The sequence below is a fragment of the Papaver somniferum genome, chromosome 9, assembly GCF_003573695.1.
Source record: "Papaver somniferum cultivar HN1 chromosome 9, ASM357369v1, whole genome shotgun sequence".
Taxonomy (NCBI): Eukaryota; Viridiplantae; Streptophyta; class Magnoliopsida; order Ranunculales; family Papaveraceae; genus Papaver; species Papaver somniferum.
Genome location: NC_039366.1, coordinates 54,382,318 through 54,396,347, shown reverse-complemented (window position 1 = coordinate 54,396,347; position 14,030 = coordinate 54,382,318). Strand labels below are relative to the sequence as shown.

The 14,030-nt window shown below is 38.3% G+C and overlaps 2 protein-coding genes across 2 annotated transcripts; both read right to left on the bottom strand.

Moving 5' to 3' along the window:
- Positions 1 to 315: 315 nt before the first annotated feature.
- LOC113307686 lies at positions 316 to 4,680 on the bottom strand. The gene is made up of 5 exons (XM_026556136.1): positions 3,560 to 4,680; positions 2,340 to 2,845; positions 1,523 to 2,242; positions 807 to 1,427; positions 316 to 720 (listed from the first exon to the last, which is right to left on the bottom strand). The coding sequence occupies exons 3-5, from the start codon at positions 1,589 to 1,591 to the stop codon at positions 460 to 462; spliced, it is 951 nt and encodes a 316-aa protein (XP_026411921.1). The 5' UTR covers positions 1,592 to 2,242; positions 2,340 to 2,845; positions 3,560 to 4,680; the 3' UTR covers positions 316 to 459.
- Positions 4,681 to 8,710: 4,030 nt separating this feature from the next.
- Positions 8,711 to 9,607, bottom strand: LOC113311955. Its single transcript, XM_026560738.1, has one exon. The coding sequence runs from the start codon at positions 9,605 to 9,607 to the stop codon at positions 8,711 to 8,713; it is 897 nt and encodes a 298-aa protein (XP_026416523.1).
- Positions 9,608 to 14,030: the final 4,423 nt, after the last annotated feature.

Sequence of the window (14,030 nt, the reverse complement as noted above, 5' to 3'; positions counted from 1 at the left end):
CCCGATTATGGTGTTGTTTGGTTCCAGGAAACAAAGTTTTTTTACACTGAAAAATCGGAAGGCAAAGTATATTAAAAAACTCCGATCCTGACAAAATATTTTGAAAAATCCCCAGAATCGGTAGGTTAATAATATATAAAGCTTCCGATTCTGACCAAAAAATACAAAATCCCCAGAATCGGTAGGTTAATATATAAACTTAGCTTCCGATTGTGTTCCAAAATTCAATAGTTTCATGTCTCTTCATGTGATTCGCTTGCGAGTCATCGTTAAATGCATAAACATAGCAACATAATCATTCACAATCCATACAAGGAACCATTCACAATCCATAAACGTAACAACTAAAAATCCGACACATTGTTTGAAAACGACATAATCCGACACATTGTTTGAAAACGACACAATCCGACATAAACATAGTTATCCATAAAGTGAACGAAAAACATCGAGAGTTTACTATTTCTTTCCTTTGACTTTGCGACGAGTTGGACCAACATTATCATTGGTTTCATCAACTTGAGTGCTCGATGACGCCCGAGTTCTTTTTTTCACAATCTTTTTAGGTTGCTTGGCTTTTTCCCCAAACTGAGATGCATAATCTATATTGTCAATGTTATCAATCAACTCTTGGTGCTTTCTTATCTTATCAAGTGGCACAGGCTCTCCGGCTTTTATGCAATTAGTGCACCATTTGGACAAACTCTTGAACCTTCCTTTCTGTTTTAAAACATAGCATACGATCAAACGGTTATTACTCTATTTTGACCCATAATACTAAACTAAACTAAGAAAAAAATACGTACCAATCTTTCATAACCCACAGGCTTGTCTTTGAGGATACTCTTGTACAAAGCTGGCTTTGGTTTAAGATCACGGATTACACGAATGTGAGAAACACTCAGGTACCATTCCATATAGTTGGGAGCATTTTCAAAACCTTTGTTGGCTGGCCTTCCTAGGTTGATCAAGTAATGCACCCTTCTATCCCAATGCAATTTACAAGATGGTTTATTCTTGTGAACGACCGTGATAGAATCCTTATCAGACGTGCACTCCTCCAGAACCAAAGAGAAATTTCCATGGATTTCCTCCTTTGGTATACCTTGTACAAAACCGTGTTGTCGCATCACCCTTGAGGCATTGTACATCACATATCCTGTGGGGTGCCACAATGGTCCAAAATAAAGGGCCAAATCGGATCGACCCGCGATATGTCCACCAGCTCGGTCTTCCTTGTACGGATCAAAGCATACTTCTTGGGCTGTCAGTGAGCCCAAAACCTCCCTCAAACGAATCAGATGCTGCTCCTTCGTCCTATAATAGTTGTCATCAAAGACGTACTTTGTTCCTCTAGAATCGCCTTTCTTCCACGTCGGATTTTGAATGGCCAATTTCAAGATAGGGAAGTGGTCATAGATCCATGCCTATATTGTCATTTTTACAATTATTAGGCAATTGAATCTTCAATGGTAGAAAAACCAAAAAAAAAAAACAACTATGTAGAGTTAATAAAGAATACCTGTAGTAGACTCACGTTCCTGGACACTTGGCTAATTCCAACCCTCGACGCCTTTCTCAACTCTTCCATCAACCACGCATGGCATGCCGTGCCCTAAGAGTACTCATGCACTTTCTCGAGAGGATCCAGAAGTTGTAAAAGGTTGGCATCTACCCGATTGCCACTGGTATTGGGGAAAATGACACATCCCAATACACATAGGAGATATGCGGTGGCCGCGTGGTTGACTTGCTCATCGGTTAAAGTTCCTTTCTCTTCTTTTTCCTTGGTTCCCTTGAACATATCCATCAAAGTACTAATGTTGAACTGTCTAGTTCTATACTTCATGCATCTCTTGAACTTAGTTGTAGATGTTTCTTCATCCCAACCCAAACACTTTTTAGTTAGATCATAAAGTTTGGTCCATTCTAACTGCTTTGTGAACTCAGCCCTAACACCTTTGCCATGGACAGGGAGTCTAACAATCTGCACAACATCATCTGGGGTAATCGTCATCTCCCCAAACGGCATATGGAAGGTGTCGGTCTCAGGATAAAGTATATCCACAAACGCCGATATAGCCACCCGGTCATGTTCCAACATTGAGTTCTCCGCAGCATCAGCCAACCCTGAATTTGCAATAATGGTCTTGAACCTTTCACATTCATCCTTCAAAGGCCAATCCAGCATTTTATTTGGTGCGGCGGTCGGTTTGAGCAACCGAACCGCATCGAAATGATACTATTAAACACATGACAAGTTACAAAAAAAAAATAGAACAACCTAAAGTATTACGAAGAAAAACATAATAGGTAAATAAAATGGATACGATCATTACCTCGGTTTCATATTTCTTTGGACCAGGAGTCTTTGTATCCATATAACAATTGTCCTCCATCCTCCGGCAGCCCAAGGATTACACCTTCTGGAATATCCTTCACCTTCAGTTCATTTGGGACAAGGTGTTGCGCTTTCTTTCGAGGAGGATTTTTCTTTTCGGCTTCTCCTTCTTCTTGCGCACCACTAGGTTGTCCTACTTCTGGTACTCTATCTTCGGGTGCTTCTAGTTGAATTTCTGCTTGTGATTGTGGAGCACTTGGTTGAACACCTTCTTGAACTGGTTGTGATTGAGAGGCACATGGTTGAACACCTTCTTGAACGGGTTCTGATTGAGGGGCACTTGGTTGAACACCTTCTTGACTTGCTTGTTGAGTTCCATCTTGAGCACTTGAAGCGGCTTTAGCAGTCCTAGCTCTCCTTGCACTAGCTGTCAAGTTTTGACGCCTTTGCTTCCTTGCACTATCTGATACAATTGCATCTTCGACTTTTCTACCTCGCCTATCCCTAAACAACGACGAAGAAAGTACAACAGGTTAGTAAACTATATAATCGGAAGTTAATTTAAATACACCGTTCCCGAATATCCATATTCGATTGGTTGAGTAAACCACTAGCTTCAGATTACGAACAATCGGAATCCCCAGTTCACTAAACCCTACCAAATACAAATAATCGGAAACAAAAGAAATTTTTGGTGTTCGAATATGTTTATCTACACCAAATAATCGAAAACTAAATTTCCACACAACCTTCCGAATAGGAATAATCGAAAGTAATAAAAAGTATAACCTTCCGAATAAATCTCAATCAGAAGTCTCACAAAACTAATGTCTACCGAATATGCATCACTTTGTGTCCAGAAACTACTAATATGGTTCAACCTAAACAATCAGAAGCAAATTACACAACATATCAACCGCTTAATACGTCTCTAATACTTGTTCTTCCCTAGTATATTCGGAAGTCAAAAACACAATTACATTCCGATTATGATCGATTTAGGCCTCAGTAATGAAAAATGTTCAATAATCGGTAGGAAACCTAAATATTTAGCACCCGAATATAACGAATGTTCTTGTGAAATGAAGAAATCAACAACAATCGGGAGTTTAAAACAATTACTAACCTACCGAATATGGGTAATAACCGAAAACCCTAAAAAAATCATGGATTCGATGAATTGAAGCAATATAAAGCAAATTAATGGTAAAATCTTACCTAATAGGCGCCATTTCAAGTTGCTGGAGAGTTTGGCTTTGAGTATCGCCTACATCAGGGGCCGCATCTTCTTCGCGTTTTCCGGGTTCGTGAGTTAAAACCTCTTTATTACGGGCATGCAATCCAATGTTTGGATCCTTACCGCGACAAACGTTTTTGGTTTTAGGTTTCTGGGGTTTCTTTTCTTTCATCTTTATAGAGAATAATCGACGATGATTCGATTCGACGATTAACGATGTATAGCGAGGAGAGGGGGAGAGTTTTCCTCTCTGCAATCGGAAGGAAAGAGGAGAAGAGGAGTTGAAGTTGAAGTTGAAAAGAAATGAAATGAATTCAGGTTGACTTTGGTTTTATCTGTCAAACGGTTAGTAATCGGTAGGCATTACCACATCATAAGCTACCGATTGTTGAGTAGCCCAAAATCGTTAGGGTTTGTTACTTATATACCTACCGATTATAGGCGGATCCAAATCGAACCACTGCCAAATTCCATAGGTTTCGAGGATACAGAGCCGACCATAACCATTTGGTTCGTGTTTTGGATGTAGTCATAATCGGAAAGTATATGGATTACATAAACTTCCGATTATAGGTTGCCCCAAAATAAACTTCCTACAAGTCTAAATAATTAATTGATTCTTAAATTGTGAATCTGAATCATAATGCGTTTTACTCTCAACATCTTGAGAACTTCTATGGATCGAGCTGCTATATATGAATGGCCGAATGGTAATAACATTTTTATGTCCGGAATCAAACAGATTTTTGTCTCCTTGATAAGAAATATTGAAAGCATGTGTAAGATAGTTAAATCAGTTTCATACTTCCATTCAATAATTGCTAGAATAGCGGAAAATATATGTAGAGTAGACCACCCTGATCTTATGTAAAATCAATTTTGATTGATAATTTAGTATTACAAGTGCCTGGAATTTTTGATGCGAGGATGTATCAGAAGCTCTTGTATCAAATAAAGACAAGGAAGAGGATAGAAGCAGCTCGTGTCAAAAATAAATAACAAAAGAGAACGGAATTTTAAAGTTAAACTTGAATCTTCCATGCATAAGAAGAACAAAAGTTAAAGAAACAGGGAAATAGATCATGCAGAGAAAAAAAATGGTGTAATTAAGGTTCTGATTTTAATCTTTGTACTACAATTCCCCTTGCCATGCCTATTTTAAAATACAATAATCATAAATAGCATAAATAACTGTGGTTAAGAGTATAGCCAATGGAAAAGGGAGGAACATGCACCCGTAGTTTAGTAGGGGTGCACAAAATCGCACTCAAAAGTCAGAGATAATAATTAGGATATACCAAACTTTTATGGATGAGAATTAAGGAGAATGGGACGAGAAAAAATGGGGATGGAAAATAGGAGAAACAAAAAAGAAAAAAGAATATTGTATAAGGGGGAAGCTTTACTAATATGGTGCCAAAAACATTACCGATAACCACCGCCTAATTTTATATATATATTTTTGATTGAAAGGGAATCTATTAAAGAAGAAACGCGTCTTATTATACCAGTTATATGAACTTCTGTTGGCAGTCTTAATCATTTTGCGTTTTTAGGTCATGAAAGTTTTTGTCCTTAACTGTGTTTATCAAAATAATACATATAGGTTTGTATATTTCTGGTTAACCTGAATTACATGCCGTCAATTTCTACCTGAAATCTCGAATTTAACTATTTTGGGTTAGTTATGTGGCTTTTGGATTTAGCTCGGTAGAATTCTGTATGGTTTTGAAGTAATATGGTTAGTATAATTTGGAGAGAGCGATGATTTGAATGAATATTAATGACAACTTGAAAACGTCTTAATCTGTGCCCATGTTATTGCTTGCGTCACAATTCACTAAATTTGGTTGGTTCTAGCTCTATCTAGAAAACCTACTCTTTAATTGATTAATTAAATAATTAAATAATCAAGACCACTACAGGTGAGTAGTTAATTCAATTGTGAAATTTGCCGCATGATCTAAAGGCAGATGTCGAATCTTCCGGAGATACCATTCTATATAAGATAAAAAAAATAACAATCGATTATGACCTTTAATTTATTTAAACAATACCTCTGCTAATACTTGTATCCCTTTTTAATAATTATGTCAACGGATCCCTCCCCATTTATAAAAACGGTAATTGTTATTGTTTTTGTTTTTTGTGCAAAACTTTAAATCGTAAAAAGGATTTACAATGACTAAAGTCTCATAATAAAATTTAAAATTTATTATAACCTTCATACGGGTGACCAAACAATCCAGCAAATAATCGCGAGCCAGTTCTTCCCGTTTAAAATCGGTGTTCAAATGTAATCCAAACTGGAAAACGTTTTTTGTGCCATTTCCGAATAAATCACGAATTCTTTGAATTCTCTAATTATGCGCTCATTCCTTAGGTTGTTTAAAATTTTCGTGTGAGCAGGGATATTCGACCCCATGACATGTAGCGCGTTTGATCAAGCCTTGAACCACAGCTGCCTGGTCTTGGTTAATAATAGTGCATAAAACTAGCATTTCAACTCAAAGCATGAACAAGAAATATACTCCCTCCGTTCCGATTTAGTTGCTGTTTTAGGGTTTCTTTTTTGTTTCAAATTAGATGATAGTTTTAGTTTTTTTTTCCCAATTTTCACTAATATGCCCTTGCATTGGAATCACATCAGAGAATTAATTCTCATAGTAATCAACAAAGAAAAAAATTACTTCTCATTGTAATCTGCTCCATGGAGAATATATACTCTATGTTGGTTGGTTCTTCATTTATCATCTCTTCATCTTCTGCTTCAACAAAAGAAAGTTCATCTTCTTCTTTTCAAACACCATGGATGAGGATATGCTAGATTATCTACTGTCTTTGGCTTACACTCTTCTACGATATTATCAAGTTACTCCATATGGTCGACCAACAAGAAGAGTGAGTGGAGAGATTGATGTAAATTTGCCGCCAAGAGAAGATGGTTTTGAGAATACGGCACAGGCTCGTCAACAAGTAACTGATGAGATGTTGAAGATATATTTACCCAATTTTTTTATTAAGAAACACCTAATACTTCCCCGATCTTTGTTTTTTCTTTTTGCTTGGGTTTTTTCTTCCTGCTAAGTCTTATGGCTCTGTATCCATGACTGTTTGTATGGCGTTTAGCTGCTGTTTTGGTTGCTAATCTTATCAATAGTATCCTTTCTTTATTGAGAAAAAAAATGCCTGACACTTTACAGTTTTCTAGTTTTTCTTTTCATAACTCTATGTCCATAATTTTCTTTTGTACTGTACAGGGTAAAAACGGTTTCAAGCAAAATGCTTCTTTTCTTGTGGTGCACGAGAAGCTTGTGAAGACACATCTTTTCTCATTTTTACTTTCCAGGTGAGACGTTATTGTCCGTAGGTTGGGGAAATGAAACTGTGGTAGGGAAAATTGGAACAGACAGTTAAGAATATTGCACATCTATTTTTATTTTTATTTTTTCTTCTTTGGAGTAAATGAGCACTGGATGTAAATGATGACTTCTGCCTTTTAGTTCAGGGTCTCTTCATTTGTGTTCATGATATTTTTAACATGCATATGTCTAGTTTATTTTCTTCTGCTAGTTTCAACTTCGTTGGTACTTCCTCCACTAGCAATTTGCAATATCATATTTTCTATCTCAAGATTCTTGTGTGTTTTGTCTTGTTAATTGACTGAGAACCTCATCTACTATTAGTCTAAAAGAAATGCCTGCCCCGTTCTTCTTAAGATAACTGCTCTATTGTTCCCACTGCTCTCCTCTTCCCACTGCTCTCTTGTCAGTACAACACAGGTACGCTGCAGTTCACTGCAGAGACGAAACCATAGAGCTTCATGACGAAATTCTCAAAGTGGACAGTGTCTATAACCCAAAACACTAAGACTGATTGACATTACAGCAATTTACTGGCCCAAAACTAAGACTACGCGACATTTAAAGACATAAATACTGCAAAGAAGAAGAGAATGCTACTGCACATTCTCAAAGTAGACAATGCTATTGCACATTTTTTTCTACTGCACATTCTCTTCTGCTTTGCATTAGACAAAGTAGACAATGCTACTGAACATTCTCAAAGTAGACAAAGTAGACAATGCTACTGCACATTCTCAAAGTAGACAATGCTACTGCACAAACTAGAGAATGCTACTGCACATTTTTTTTCTGTGTTCACTATATTTGGACCCAATTAAAATATTGATGTTTTGTGCACTGCAGTAAGCAATCAACAAATCTAGCTCATTCTTTTCTTCATTTTTGTCAGAACAACAACTACGTGTTCTATAGTATTTGCACTATTTATGTAGCAGAGAATTAGCAGAGGAAAAAACAGGTTATTGCAGTACATAAATAACCCATTAAACCTTACTTCAACCACATTTTGAGTACAACATTGCCTGACTCGATTACATTACTGCAAATTAATGAAAACAAATCCGGCAACTCTAACACACTAAGCATCAAAATAAAACTACTGCACTCATAACCTGACACTAAACTTGAACCCATCATACTTCTGGATTAAGATTTTCATTAAGATTTTCACTTCTGGATTCCAAACTTGAGCCCACCATGTTTCGTTCAAGAGTGGACCAGAATTCAGGCATCCTGTTAAGTTCCACCAATACGTCGTGAAGCAAAGCACTATCCGCTTCAATTCTCATTGGAAGATTACCTTCACGCTCTAACTTGTCCTTCCCGATGTGCGGCAAAACATAACGGATTTCTCCACGAGCTTTCATAACCTCCAACATGCATAATTGGTGGGTCAAGAAGACCTTATTGATAATGCGTGGTTCCATATCGTTGTAAGCCTTTTCTACCGCGACAATAAGCTCATCAATGTTATTCATTCTCTGACGATGTTGTATACTCTGAAGTGTATTGAAGTAGCCGAGGTCCAAAGTATTCATATCTGGACTATTTGGAGGTTGATTTTTCAGTTGAATATCGAACCCGTCGATTGATGCCGCATTCTTAAATTTTTCGTCATCCTTCGAAATATGAGGCTTCGCGTTATCTTGTTGAATATAAATGGTACGTGTATTCCCGGTAGGCCATTTAGCACGAATTGCCGGTAGGACTTTGTCGATTAAAAACTCCATTGAAACCTTTTTATCAACTGGATCAATCGGTTTGGTTTCAAGTGTACCGGGCTTTCCTATTCTTACTGTTTCTTGCTGCCGGCACTTTTTTAACCATTGCCCATATGCCAATTTTTCCATCAAAAATTAGATTCCCTGAGGAATCATATAGCGGACGTGCAACTGCAGCTGTAAACATAATCTTAGGAATAAATCTCTTGCTTTGACACTCACGATGAGGTTTGGGTTCATCGGGAAGAAGATAATATCTCTGCGATATTTTTGTCATGTTAAACCACTTTTCATCAATATGCACATAATCGAACATATCCTTAAACATTGGTTTAGAATTAAAAGTACTTGTATCAAGCATGTCAATACAATAGTTTAACCTCTTTATTTTTCCATCGTCATTCAAAGATGGTCTTACTGCACTTGTGTGTGGCTTGACTTTGCCTTCTTTTATCCTCCTATGCAATGTTGTTGTTGACATCTCTATCTCTGCCGCTAATGTGCGAATACAAGTACGGCGATTCAATGGAACTGCCAGTACCCTGTCTCTATCGATTTCCACACGTTTGCGACCAACTCTTGTTGGCTTCCTAGAAGATACATCAGCAGGCATGTTTGAGTTATGATTTTCTTTTGATCGATTCCAAATACGAGAAACAGTTGAAACAGACGTCTTGAATATATCAGCAACTCTTGGTATGGAACCTCTTTTAACTCTTCCATTATTGCTATGGGTTAACAGATATTGATAGATACCTAAACGTTCATCATTTTTGAGTTCTCTTGATGCTCTTATTATTGGATTATTAAGAACCATGTCGTCATATCTTTGTACTGCCTCTTCATCACTAGTATTGGATGCTACTTCTTCATCACTCGTTTCTTCAACATCAGAATTTGATAAAGAAAGGTAAGCTTGAGTATTTTCCATGGAAGTATCCATTCTAAAGGGAAGAGGAAAAAATGAACATAAGGAATTGGAAGAGATGAAAGAATAATTGGGGTTTATAAACAAATTGAAAAGAACAGGAGCGAAATAATTTTGGTTAAGAAAATTTAAATTTCGAATAATTTTCAAGTGACGCTTCATTCTTGACCTGTGTAATTTTAGGAATTAGATTTGGAGGGAATATTTGGTCCAATCAAAATCCTTGTAGGAATATTTGGTCCAATCAAAATCTTTGGAGGGAATATTTTTCTCTAATCAGGAGAGAGTATTTGGCTTATCCACTTTCATTTGATTGATTCTAGAATTGGAGGGAATATTTGGTTAAATCAAAACCAAAGATTTGGATACATACTCAGTTGTACATCCCAATATTAAGGTTTATCCAAGATTAAGGTTTATCCAAGATTATGCACGTTGGCTAAGGTTTATCCAAGATTAAAAAAGCCAAAAATTAGCCTCGCAACATTGTCTTGGTGCATACGCTGCTGAGCTCTCCGTTACAGATTTTCCAGGAACAATAAATAAATTAGGAACAACCAAGCTGGTCTTACGGGATTGAGAGATTTCTATTTTCAAGAAACACAAACCTAGGTCATTTAATTGTTTAAATAGGAATTAATATGGGTATTTTAGGAAAGATTTTCCTCTCTTTGTTATTTCTTAATATCCGTGAAAACTCCTAAAAAAGCAACTAAATCGGAACGGAGGGAGTATTCCAATAGTTTACCATAGGCCGAACTTTTTGTGCCGCATTTGTGTACGTGATAACGATTTAAACGTGAACTTATGAATTGTCAGATGTTCCATCCTCATTTTATTTAGCCAGTTAGTGCGTGCATTTAGCCGGTCCAAATTTTTCCCGCACGTCGAATTGCTAACTAGGCTCTAAAGAGATGTTGTCCTGAACCATTTGCCAGTAGTCGCTTTTTGGAGATTTGTTTCTGTCTCTCTCTCCAACCAGCAAATAGGGAAGCTCTTCTGTTCCTTCATCTTCTGAACTTCCAAGTTTTTAGTGGCATCGTACTCTTTCATTCAACGAGGTGCCAACCATATGACCCATGATCTCGCACAACACAAGGTGCTAAAACTAGGGGTGCACATACCCTACTCATATCCGCCAACCCTACCTTACCCGCCAGTATTTTAACCGTATCCTATCCTATCCACTATTTGGCGGGTAGGATGGCGGGTAAAGATTTTCTTAACCGCCAGTAAACGGGTAGGGTGGCGGGTATAGGCCATATCCTACCCACCCTACCTAGAAGTGCACATACCCTACTCCTACCCGTCAACCCTACCCTACCCGTCAGTTTTTTAACCGTATCCTACCCTATCCATTATTTGGCGGGTAGGGTGGCGGGTAAAGATTTTCTTAACCACCGGTAAACAGGTAGGGTGGCGGGTATAGGCCATATCCTACCCACCCTACCCGTTATGCAGCCCTAGTTAAAACATCTCTATCATGCGTGGATTCCTCCAAACCTCCCCCTCCTGCATCCTTCTCTTGCAGGAAGCTACTCAGCTAGTGTAGCGTTTTATGTCTTGTTTGCAAAAGCGAAAAAGCTAGGGTTTTCACGTGGTTGGGCTCCGGTTTTCTCTCCCTCAAAATTTTCTTGGCGTTCACAAGTTTTCTTTTGATTTTGCGCTCTAATGGCGCAAAATCAAGACAATAATCCACCAGTTTTTGTTAATAGTTATGATAATCAATCAACAAGGATATGGAATCAATCAAAATCAAAAACTATCTATATCCCTAAGAAATATGCTGCTAACCCTAATGCTTCCGTATTTGGAAGGCAGTTCGAAGAAGATGGTGTTTCAAACCCTAACGCTGCAATTCCTGAAGCGTTTAGGAATCATGATGCAAACCCTAACGCTGCTGTTCCTACAGCGTTTAGGAAGGTGATGGGGACGGACATTCATGGCGCGTCTAGGAAGGAAGATGGAAATCATAGCTCGTTTAGGAAACCGGGTGATGATGGTGTTATGGCAGGATCCTATGCAGCTATATTAAAGAGAAGAACCCATGTTTTATCAAAGATTGATGCCGAGACACTTTCTGATCACCCTCCAATTTTCTCGACAACAAGTAATGATGTTTTGATCAAGATCCCACGAGACACTCATACAAGGATTAAGGCTGTGTGGAGATTCAGCTTGGTTGGTCGTTTGGTTTTTTTCAAAACCCTAAAATTTGATGATGTTAAAAGAGAATTATTGAATCAATGGAAGCTATCTGGTTCGGTTCAATTTATTCCATGGAAGAAGGGATATTTTGTTATTAAACTAGACAATGAAGATGATCGTAAACGTGTAAGCTATGATGGTCCATGGAAGTAAATCTCCAGACGGAATTCAGCAGCTAAAAATTCATCCATGGACACCTATGTTTGATCCTGGGAAAGATAAGATTACTAGAGCTGCAGTTTGGGTTCGTTTCACAGCTTTGCCAATGGAGTTTTGGGATGAAGAGACGATTTTTAGGCTGGCAAGAGGGCTTGGTAGGCCGGTTTCGGTTGATCCGCGTACTTTGCGCCATGAATATGGTTACTTTGCGGCAGCCCTGGTTGACATAGACTTCTCTCAACCTTTGAGACGAATTTTGATTGATGGTGAAGAGAATGATGAAATTTTTGTTCAGGAATATGAAATTTTAAACAGGCCCAGCTTTTGCGATTATTGTAAATCTATTGGCCATAAAAAATCTGATTGTAGAACAAAAAAGTTTGATGATTTGAAGGATAGGGCTGAAGTTGAAACTGATCCTGAGATTAAAAAAGCAATTGAGGCGGATATGGATGATCTTAAGAATTTTTGGCAAAAGGAGCGAATCCCTAAAGGTAAGAAGCATATACCATCGGATGTTCCAATAGAAACTGAACAATCTAAACATGGTGAGGAGGCCATAACGTTGAAGAAGAAAAAATCTATCCTTGAGATGGCAGCTGGAACACGTACTATCTTTTCTGAGCACAGTGAGAGTGCTGGTGCTACATTAGAAGATGATGATACTATATCGGATCACACCGAAGATGATGCCTTGTCCGTGCCGCATATTGCTGCAACTGCTGAAGCTTGCAGTGATATCCAGTCCGTGCAGCTTATGGAGGATGGTGGCTTATCTAAGAACCGAGGAGATGTTGCTAATGCTGGTGACGAAGCTTTACCTGGTTTGCGTAAAGAAGATGCGGAGTATGTCCGCAATGATGATGCGGAATTGGTTTTGCGAAGTGTTGGTGCAGCACTTGAGGAGCTGGTGCATGATAATTTATCTAAGAAAGATGATGTTGATTTGGAGATGCAAGAGATGGAAGCTTATAGAAATTATGAGGCCATGAAGGAGGCAACTAGGCAACGGGAGGCTGATGCTGAAGCTGCCAAAATTCAGCAAGATATTGCTAGAGCTAAGCTAGAGAACTTGAGGAAGCAGGTTTTGGACTTGCATCATTCTCCGGCTAATTTTCCAATTGTGGCTGTTACCGAGGAAGCTAGTTTTAGTGAGGCCACTAGGACTTCAAGAAGATCTTCACCAGCTAGATCTTTAGAAAACTTAACACTTTCTAATAGATTTGAAACTGGGACCGAGGAGATTGATAAGGTGATTGTTGAAGCTGATGATGTGATTGAAGATGTTGTTGCAACTAACACTTCAAGCATAGATGAGGAGGATGCAAGAACTTTGGAGATTCTTGCTAATAAAGAGTTAGCTGATCATGAGAAGAAGGAGTTGGCGGAAAAGAAGAAAAAATCTAAAGCTCCTAAGAAGAAGACAACTGTTGTGGCTACGGTGAGTCAAGTTCAAACTCGAAGTGGAAAATCTTCTAGACAGGGTTCGGCAAGCCCTTCAAAGAATAGAGTTAATTAATGCGTGTCTTCTATTGGAATGCTCAAGGCTTGGCCAAAGATGGTGCCAGGGCCAAGTTGAATGAGCTTTACTACTTGCACAAGCCTGATGTAATTTGTATTGCGGAGCCTCAGGTTCGTTGCACTACACGTTTTGTTAGGAAGCTTAATTTGCTTGATTTTTGTGAAGATGTTATTACTAATGAGGTGCATGGTCAGAAGGGTAATATTTGGGTCTTTTGGAGGAATACTCTAGCAAGGCCGATTGTTTTATCTTCGTCTAAGCAGGCTATCACTTTGGATTTTTCTGGGAATTTTGTCACGGCTGTGCATGCTTCTTTTGATGCGGTTGAAAGGAGATCTCTTTGGCGGCAATTGGGTCTGGGATATATTTCCATTCTTTGGTTGGTGTTGGGGGATTTCAATTGTGTTTTGCGTCTTGATGAGAAGAAGGGTGGTAGGCCGCTCAAAGAAATTTATATAAATGAGTTTCGAGGTTGGATCTCTGACAATGGTTTGGTTGAGGCCGATGCTATTGGGAAGAAGTATACTTGGTCTAATTGTCGGAGTGGTA